Raw genomic sequence first — 10,349 nt, 5'->3', positions numbered from 1 at the left:
CCCACGGATTATCTGTGTCGGGAAAATGAAACGGGAGAACGAAATATCCGAAAGTCAGGATCGCGGAAAGGGTGGGACGAGGAGGAGAGCGACGAAAGACGAGAGAAACAAACGTGTCGGAAGGAAGATGAAGCGATTCTTGCCGAATGGATGCCGAGGAGAACGAAAGGAAAGACCGGAAAGGACCAGGGAAAGGGGAGCGACAAGCAGGAAAGTTGTCCAAGTAACCGACGTGGAAACGCGGGGTAATGACTACTTTTTCATATTTTAATTACGCAGTAATTAATTGAAATGTTTCCCCGTTCGCGAGTGCACTCGAGCAAAATGAGAGGCGAGTAACTCTCCGCGTAGTCGGCTTCGGCTCGTTTTTTTCCTTTCTTCTGTGCAATTCCACGGGCTCCTCTGTCTCTACCGCGTTCGACCCGAGGATTTCCCGTTTCCTTCGTTTTCCTTTCACCCTTTCTCGCGAAATTAGGTAGAAATCTTTTCACGGGGCTCGCTTCTCTATTAAAAATTTCAGCGTACGGCTAATTGTACCGTTAATGGCTTTATCGTGAAAGCCTGACCTCCTGTATCCTCGACACCTCGCTCGCCGGTAACCATCACCCTTCCGCTATCTGCAACCGTGTGCATCGCGCTTAAAGCACTAATTAAATTAGTTTCGTAGATCGAAACTCGTCGGCCAGACTTTCGATGCTATCGATTCGTGGCGATCATTAAAATAATTACGGATGTTCGCCGGTAATTGCACGGATACTCGGTTGCTTGTAACTCGGTTGTCTATAAATTGCCGCGATACTGCCGGTCGGTGATAATGGCTCTCGAAAATAGCTATCGAACGCTAAGACTTAGTAGATAAACAGAGTTAATTGGAAAACGTTTGACTCGCGTTCGATCGCTATCAATAAAGGCGTAATGACATCGACGTGGAAAATTTCGTTGAGATTGCGAGATCACCTGTCGCCGCTCGTAAGTAACCGTGTGCCGAATCTTAGCAACACTCGTGAAGCGCTCGTCGCTTTCTTCGTACACGTGCCTCAATTCTACGTTCCATATCTACCAAAGAAAGAACGTGCCCGATCGATGGAGAAAATTCGAAGAACTAAACGGCCGATGAACGCGTCGCATGATCGTTTCGCATCGAAGAGCGTTCGCGTGGTTTTCCAACGACTTAATCTTCGGTGGTCTTGTTGCGGTTGTTTTCTAGAAGTTTACTCTTATCCAGTATTCGAGAGAACGTTTCGGGCTAGCTGTCTCGATATCTCGAGAGGCACGAAGGACGCTTCGTTACTCGTTACCTGACGCTGACGCTCGTTGCGGTAGCAAGGGAACAATAGCGGAGACGAGAAGTAAGAAGGAGACGGAGAGAGATAGCCAAAACGAGGACCGGTAGGCACGCTTTTGTTAGGGAGGATGCTTGCTTGCTACGTGCAATTGTCATCTACTTGTTCCAACCATTGTTTCCGGTAACTCTTTCGCGGTAACGAGGAGGAACCTCAATTAGAACGGTTTGAGGACTTAAACGCCCAGAGGCTGCCGGGTTTTAAGAGGCAGCGAACATTGTTTCTTTTGAGCGATAACTCGGTGATACTTTTAGCTATATCGGTGCTCGTGGAACATCGTCCACCAACTTTTTTTTTTTAGCAGAGATAATTACTAGGCACGCTCGAGGGTATGATACCGTTACACCCTTTGCGCCGGAGTCATCGTTAACGTTGCCACGAGTTTTCTTTAAAAATTGAATCAACGGTATTTTTACAACTTGCAACGTGTTTAGAACTCACCGACGTTGCAAGTTGAAATAAAGTGGTTGACATTGCTCAGCGAATTTGTTGAGAAAATGATTGTTTTAAAAATTCGCGCATCTTAGATAAAACTTGATTCTACGGAAGTGAGGTACCGTGGTTGTCCGTCGCAGTGATTACGTCCTCGAGGCGATCCAACGAATTTCGAACGGTCTTGAATCAATTACGCGGTATATATCTCGGGGAAGAAGTCTCAAATAAAACTACTGGATTTGGCTAAAGATCAGCCTGTTCGATCGACTACGAGTGGTTGAGTAATAGAAACGCGTGTCTCCGCTTTGCGGCTGGTATCCTGGTGTGCGACTCGGCGTGTACGCTTTGACGTTAACTCGTCTGCTTGCGATCTCCGCGAAAGCTTACCATCCAATAGAACTTTCATTTAAACCCTTTCAGAATTTACCAAGCATTTTTTTCTGTACAACGACCACCGAACCGATCGTTCGGCTCATCCTCCAAAAAATACAGAATTCTAGGCACTCGTTCAAAGCATTAATGGTACGAAAAACAGGGAATTTTGCGAGCCGCCGATTCGCCAAGCGAATCAATATTTGTTTCATTCAAGGGTGGCCACATAGTAGCGTACTATATACACTGTGTACATATAGACGTGTTGTCTGTTATCGGAAATCCATCCGAATATCTGGAATTTTTTTCGGCAGCATGCGCCACTCGTTTTATGATCGCCTGTGATACACAGGCGAAATTAAGATGTATAGAAGGCGGGATATGTTCGATGAAAAATAACAAAGTCGAACGAAAAAGAAACGTTGTATCTTGCGTCTCGTTTCCATTCTTCCCTTCTGAAACGTTAAATTAATACGTTTTCTGCGTTTAACATTGCGAATAGATATTTAAACCCATTGACAATTTCAAATGTTCCTGCTTATTTCGAACGAATCTTCTGCGACGTTTTCTTAAACTCCTACGTGATTAATCTTCTAGAAACTGCGCAAAAACACCAGAACAACGTCCACGATGGTGAAATGTTACTAGCGTCCTGGTATTCTAGCTGGGGCGGAATACGCGTCCCATCCCTAGATTCGAGGTCCCGGAGGTTCGTGCGAACCCCTTTCCGCGGTTATGCAGTCCTGGTGCTGCGAATGCTTCTGGCGCCACGCAGTTGACGAGTGACAGGACATTGACGAGTCTCGAGGGATGTTGCGCTTCCTTGAACGCGAAAGAATCCTTTCGTTTGATCGACCGAGAGAAAATTTCGTCTTATATAAAGTCCTGATCGACGGGGAATGCTCACCGTTTGGAAACTCGAGCAAGCTCGACAATCGATTTCCAAGGGGATCGATTCAGCCCCGAAATACCTGTTCGCATGATATCCTAGTGCGATTGGATGTTCGTAAGATATAAACACGTGTCGTCACGTTGACGAACGCAACGTATCGATAGCGTACATATTTTCTTATTCGTCGTGAATGGTAATGGACGGCGATGAGTCTCGGAACTATGTCGTCTTTAAAAGGTGACAACCAATAATAATTATTTACTATCGCGTGAAGATTCTTAAACGAATATTTCGAAAGGACTGAAATTCGTTTAAGGATATTTTGCGAGTGGATTGAAAGATAGGACTAGTGGATTTGATTAGTTCGATGGGAAGATCGTTGCGACGTTATGCGAGCCTAATGCATCTGTAATACCAGCGAAAAAAAAAATGTTTCTGTATATGTATGATGATCACGTAGTACACACTTGATGTTCAACGCATACTCGGGATATCCATACGGGTATAGGGTTGCAGATGTCCAAGTAGGATGATGCACGTGATATGGATATCGAGGATACAGGTGATCCTATCGTGTCTCGTGTGCTTTCTTCTATCCTAATACTCGAGCTTATTTCGTCTTTTGAAGTCCTTCTAATAATAGCCTGGGATCCTTCTTCTTTGCGTGATTGTCTTTCGTTCGGTGCGGGAAATATTATATTAAAGCAATTTTTCAAGGATAATCGATATACGAATACCTAATGCCAGTAGACCTAAAGCTTATAGACATCCTATCCAGTATAAGTAGATAGGATTGATAACATATAATATCTATGTTAATTAAATTAGATCAGCCACTTCCAGAACTTGCAGAAAAAAAATCATTTCGTGTCATCGATAAAACAGGGAATAAAAATTGATCGGTTACTTGCTAAAATTTCAAAGTCACAAAGACGTTCTTCCCCTCTCAGTTTACGATTACTTCAATACTTAAGAAACATGTTTTATACTGGAATATTGCTTCCAACATTTATGCAGCATTTCCTTGCATTTCACCTCCATCCGACTCTACTTTCCTCGACCCAAGTTTCCTCTTTACTTCCGGGTTGTACGTAGTTTTACAGAAATCAGTTCCGATCGGTAACTGAACGAATTTTTAATTTATCCAAGTTTATCAAAGTAGTCGTTGTAACGGTGAATTCTACTTTTATGCAAAAGTAAGTAATATAGTACAAATTTCTATCCTTTGAATAAAATAGCAAAACTGTTTCGTCGGATCGTACTTCCAATAACGCGATAAACAACCAATCCTTATGTTCGCAATTAACCATCGCGAATATCTCGATAATATGTAGAACACATACATCGCATTCTCTCGATATCAGGATGAAGACATCAAGCACGCAATTTGGCAAATTTCTCCTGAAAAAGGCAAAGGTCTTAGTAACTGCTGGGCAAAGTAAGCAGGATTTCATCGTTCGTAGCAAGTCCTGCGTACATTCTGCAATCGTGTTGCGACCTATCCCACTCTATACACCCTTGATCCGGAAATATGCTTCGCGTTTGAGGCAATTATACTTGTTAATGTAGGCGCGTGATATCCTTAATTCAACTATATACTGTATTCTTTTCTCGACGAAACACCGTTCACTTCCACATCGATATACTACCCGTGGTGCGATTCCCAAGCAAACAGGTTGACGTATCGTCTACAGTCCACGTAATCGTTGATCCTACTACTCGCAGAGCAAATAATAATATCGAAGGACGTCGCTAAAGTTTATTAGCATAAAGATTATTGTAAGGAAATACAAGTAAGTAGCTGTATTTCACAAATTTTCTATCGAAATTTGCTTATATCGATAATTCTTTACATCGCAATTTAAACAATAAAAGTAATAAAAGTAGCTATACGTATTAAAAAATCCATACATGGCATCATGCAAATGGTGTGATGTTGTGGAAATAAGATGCTCTGCGTACTAGGATAACAGGATGCATTAGAAGTATCCCGTTTTCTACCCTTACGGAAGGTAAAGTAGGGTCGACGGCTATAAGTTAGATAAAAGTATACGTCGGCTCGGGGGCACGTATATTATCAAACACGCTGGAATCGGGTTCGTCATCCGGGTCAAATTCGTTGCTCATGGGATCGATCACAGGTGAAGGTCTTGGCACCCTCGAATACCAGGGTGGAACTGGACGCATTATACTTGCTTCTACCTTTTCTCGGACGATCCTTTCTTCCTCGTTTCCATCGATCTTTATCGCGGATTCACCTGCATACTGCATCATGTCGATCACATTCTCTTCGTACTCTTGAAGCTGTAATTTTTCAGCAATTAAAATCATAGACGCGACGATATAAAAATAATTTTAATCGCAATAGTAGCCGCGTTCTTACATCGCGTTCTACGATTAGTCTGAAATCTCTGGGATGTACACCTAATTTGCAATCATCGTTAACGGCATAATTCGCTGTCGACAAAATGTGCTTGCTTCCAGTGACAATATTGTATCTACGATTAAGCAGTCTTTCTCTGCAAATGTCACCACTCGCTTCCACAAATATTACTCTAAAATATTTAACACGCTGAACAAAATTTTCACAAACTTCTTCAGCTTTGGACACTTGTTTCGCTTTTTTACCTATTTGGAGGCGTAGGATTCAAATCTAATAGTTTAAAATCTTCTACAGTTTTTGGATATCCAGTTAAAACCCAACCCCTTTTCAAACACTCATACCCGGATATGTGTTTCTGAAAATAATAACATTGTAACACAGTTATTGATTCGATACATTTATCCATTGATTTTATCATACTTCGACGATTTGAATCCTAATTTCAGGCTTCGGTCTTTCCCCCCATTTGTACTCGAACAATCGGAGCATTTCTCCCAAAGGATTCTGCTGTAAGCGCGCCTGTTCTGCGATATAATCGTAATCAACTAAAATAGATGACAACATTTACAACTCGTAACGAGTTATCGAGCAACGAGAAGCTAAAATAGGCTGTAAAATAAAAGTAGTACTGTGAACAAGATTGAATCGTTCGGCCAAATATTTTGCTAATGTAGTGCAACCAGATCCCCTAAATCCAATAAGCGCAATGCGAAAAAGCGACGGTGCTCCACAATGTTTCTTTGTTTTTGCCAGTTTTGCGCAATCTTTCCCAAGTTCGTCGATGGACCTGATACCTACCTCGACTGCCTTGAAATCAATTTTTTTTTTTTTCAAGTCAACAATTGTACTTTCACTATTCGCCGACATAAAAGCACAAGTATTATAAATTTAATTACAGACACAAATTCTTTTTGAAAGTTTAACTAACTATTAAACAATGCCTGTACGCTTCCAATAAGCCCCGACAATTTTTCAAGTAACGACGATTTTTTATATTTTTCTCTGTGTCTGTAGGATTACATGTTTCGCGGCAAGCGAATGCATCTGTGCAAATATTTCCCCAGTTTTCTAAAACAGGAAAATTATGTAAATTTATCGAATTTAGAGATATACCGTTCTTCGTAGTTGTACCATTGTCATCTGAAACTATAAGTTGTATCACATGCGTTGGTATTATTCCGTTACGCTGAAATATTTGTGCTTCTTTTTTCGTTCTTGGTAAGTCTATGAGACAAGCCAAAGGACAATTTCTTAGGTATTCCATCTTTTTAAATCGTGCTATAAATGTATCTACACGCGTGTAATTTATTACCAACTAATAGCCATCCACTTTTATGAAAAGTTCCGCGTTGTAGAATTTTCTTCATTGCATACGCAAGATCTTCCGATTCCTCGCACTGACAATCATCCTAATAGGAAAAATTCATTTCTTGAAAAGATAAAACAAAACTGTGAATGCTTTCGCTTACGTCATGCTGAGAGCAAGCTTTACGAAGATCTTTCAAGGTTAAAGGATGTACTCCCAATTCTTCGCGAAGAACATTAGCTAAGGCCATTCTATCTGTCCATATGAAATATTTTTTCTTTTTTCTTTTCAATTCAAGCAAATAAGACTTAAAATAGCGACCCGAAGAAGTCTATCTAAGATAATTCTATCTACCAAAGTTTGCAGGTGCGATAAGGATAATGTTAGGAACATTGAGTCTTTTAGCAGCAAGTTGAAGATATTGCTTCATAAATACAAGATGATCTTCAGGTTTTTGGATCGTTAATTGAGTTGCTATTTCCTATATACGTTTCGTTTTTGTAAGATTTTGATAAAACTGTATTATCGGTTATATTTGTAATATGGAGGTTATTTACGTAAAACAGTTCGTATAAGCGATGTTTCTCCATATAAGCCATAAATCTTGCGTTAATGGTACGCGCTTTCTTCTCTATTTCCTGCAATCCCGCCATCTTTTATGTTAAAATATTCGAGTTTAAAAAAACGTACTTCTATCTCGCTATATTTTATCATAAAGGATCGATACATTTTTTATGGTATCTAATAGATCTACTTCAATTGTTTCCCCTCTCTCATTTATAACAATATATTATAAACATATCGTGTATTATTTTTTTGTTTTTACCTACTTTACCTTTTAGAAAGTAATACAACACTTACGTTGCTTAAATTGATTTGCTTTTTTCCAATAGTTTATATAAAACATCAATTCCATTATTCTCATTGAATATTATATATACATTTATAAAACACTGCAATATGCTAAGACTAAGTATGCAGAGAATTGGATGGCGCCACGTGTTTTTATACTTTTTGTGTGTTACTAGATCTCAGGAAAGTGTGGAATATTGAGGTTAGATAGTTAGGTGCACGTTTCAGTATGTCAAACGATAAAAACATATCAGATGTCGCGAAAAAGATATCCGATATGGAGGTGGAAGAAACAGGGAAGAAGCTGACGCATAAAGAAAAGAAAAAATTGAAAAAGCAACAGGAATATGAAAAAACGATGGAAATGTTAACGAAGACCGGTGGTCAGGGTCATAGCGAACTTGAAACTAATTTCACTGTTTCTCAGACTCAAAGTCAACAGCGTGGTAATCAACAATTAGAAAATGCTGTTGATATTAAGGTTGAAAATTTTAGTATTGCTGCAAAAGGAAAAGAACTATTTACCAATGCCAGCTTGTTAATTGCACAAGGCAGACGTTATGGTTTGGTAGGACCAAATGGGTATGTATTTTTTCACTTCCTAATTCATAAAATATCATTTCGCTATTTTACTAAATCTTTATTATATATTTCAGTCATGGAAAAACTACCTTACTTCGTCATATAGCAAAGCGAGCTTTTGCTATTCCGCCCAACATCGATGTTTTATACTGTGAGCAAGAAGTTATTGCTGATGATACGCCAGCTGTGGAAGTAGTACTTAATGCAGATATAAAGTGTAAGGAATTAATGGCAGAGTGTAAAAAATTAGAAGAACTGGTAGAACAAGGAGATACATCTGTCCAAAACAGATTACAGGAGGTAATTCATTGAATGTAAATGTGTATATAAATATCTTATTATTGTACTATAATAATACATTTTTTATAGGTTTATGAAGAATTAAAAATTATTGGGGCAGATTCTGCAGAACCACGAGCTAGAAGAATTCTTGCTGGTCTAGGATTTAGCCGTGCCATGCAAGATCGTGCGACAAAAAATTTTTCTGGTGGCTGGCGTATGCGTGTTTCTCTTGCTAGAGCTCTTTTCTTAGAACCAACGTTACTGTTGCTCGATGAACCAACTAATCATTTAGATTTAAATGCTGTTATTTGGTTAGACAATTATCTTCAAGCTTGGAAAAAAACATTACTTATCGTTTCCCATGACCAGAGTTTCTTAGATAATGTGTGTACAGATATAATTCATTTAGATCAACAAAAATTGTTCTATTATAAGGGAAATTATAGTATGTTCAAGAAAATGTACGAGCAAAAGAAGAAAGAAATGATTAAAGCGTATGAGAAACAAGAAAAACGACTTAAGGATCTGAAAGCTTCTGGTCAAAGTAAAAAACAAGCTGAAAAGAAACAGAAAGAAGCCTTAACTAGAAAGCAGGAGAAGAACAGGACGAAAATGCAAAAACAAGAAGATGATAATGCACCTGCGGAATTGTTACAGAAACCTAGAGATTATATAGTGAAATTTAGTTTTCCTGATCCACCTCCATTGCAACCACCAATTCTTGGTCTTCATAGTATGTTATTATTATATTATATACATTACATTGCTTTATATTACAATAAATGATTTGAAAATTCATATTTTATTTCAGATGTAACCTTTCATTATGAAGGGCAAAAATCATTATTTATCGACGTTGATTTCGGTATCGATTTAAGTTCTAGAATAGCCATAGTTGGGCCTAATGGGGTCGGTAAATCTACATTTTTGAAGTTACTAACAGCTGATTTACAACCTGTGAAAGGGGAATTAATAAGAAATCACAGATTAGTAAGTAACAGTAAAAATTAATTTTATTATTTTAAATGACAAATTCGTATAATTAAATTATGCTTTATCGTTTTTAGAGGATAGGAAAATTTGACCAGCACTCTGGCGAACATCTAACGGCTGAAGAAACGCCGTCGGAATATCTAATGCGTTTATTTGACCTTCCATATGAGAAAGCTAGGAAACAATTAGGAACATTTGGACTTAGCTCTCACGCGCATACAATTAAAATGAAAGATTTATCAGGAGGTCAAAAGGCACGAGTAGCATTAGCTGAATTATGTTTAAATGCACCTGATGTTGTAATTTTAGATGAACCAACAAATAATTTGGACATAGAATCAATCGATGCGCTAGCTGATGCTATCAATGATTACAAGGGAGGAGTTATCATCGTCTCTCACGATGAGCGTTTAATTAGGGATACAGAATGTTGTTTATATGTAATCGAAAATCAACAGATTAATGAAATTGATGGAGATTTCGATGATTATAGGAAAGAACTGCTGGAAAGTTTGGGAGAAGTCATTAACAACCCAAGTATAGCCGCGAACGCAGCTGTTCTACAATGAATATTTTTGCTTTGTAGGATAGTAATAATTTCCAGTGGCCCATAAAATCGATCCCTTTAAATAAATATTCCATCAATATATTAATTGTTTTCTCCATATTAGCTTCTTTCCTATAATAATATTGCCAATTCTTTATTATTACGTTTGAAATATGACTATCAATGCTTTAAATACGAGATAATTTGTGCTTTGAGATGCATCAAGTTTGATAGGACTAAAAAATTGTATTTTAATAGTCAAAACTTTTAACGCGAATTACAATTATTACATGAAATGCTGGAATATATTGTTATCAATGAAATGATTTTATTACCTATAAAATTAAGATATTCTAATTCTT

The 10,349-nt window shown here is 38.4% G+C and overlaps 2 protein-coding genes across 2 annotated transcripts; one reads left to right on the top strand and one right to left on the bottom strand.

Moving 5' to 3' along the window:
* Positions 1-3,913: 3,913 nt before the first annotated feature.
* Positions 3,914-7,833, bottom strand: LOC100746580 (adenylate kinase 8). Its single transcript, XM_024368757.2, has 9 exons — positions 6,895-7,833; positions 6,738-6,834; positions 6,557-6,649; positions 6,354-6,493; positions 6,055-6,232; positions 5,846-5,970; positions 5,671-5,780; positions 5,426-5,597; positions 3,914-5,346 (listed from the first exon to the last, which is right to left on the bottom strand). The coding sequence occupies exons 1-9, from the start codon at positions 6,979-6,981 to the stop codon at positions 5,080-5,082; spliced, it is 1,269 nt and encodes a 422-aa protein (XP_024224525.1). The 5' UTR covers positions 6,982-7,833; the 3' UTR covers positions 3,914-5,079.
* On the top strand, positions 7,821-10,344 carry LOC100740954 (ATP-binding cassette sub-family F member 1; the record flags this gene model as incomplete). The annotated part of the gene is given in 5 exon segments (XM_003490769.4): positions 7,821-8,165; positions 8,240-8,465; positions 8,535-9,180; positions 9,259-9,437; positions 9,515-10,344. Coding segments are annotated over 5 exon segments (1,851 nt in total). The 3' UTR covers positions 10,010-10,344.
* Positions 10,345-10,349: the final 5 nt, after the last annotated feature.

The sequence above is a fragment of the Bombus impatiens genome, unplaced genomic scaffold (genome assembly GCF_000188095.3).
Source record: "Bombus impatiens unplaced genomic scaffold, BIMP_2.2 scf_0478, whole genome shotgun sequence".
In the NCBI taxonomy this organism is placed as follows: Eukaryota; Metazoa; Arthropoda; class Insecta; order Hymenoptera; family Apidae; genus Bombus; species Bombus impatiens.
This window is presented reverse-complemented; position numbering and strand designations above follow the sequence as displayed.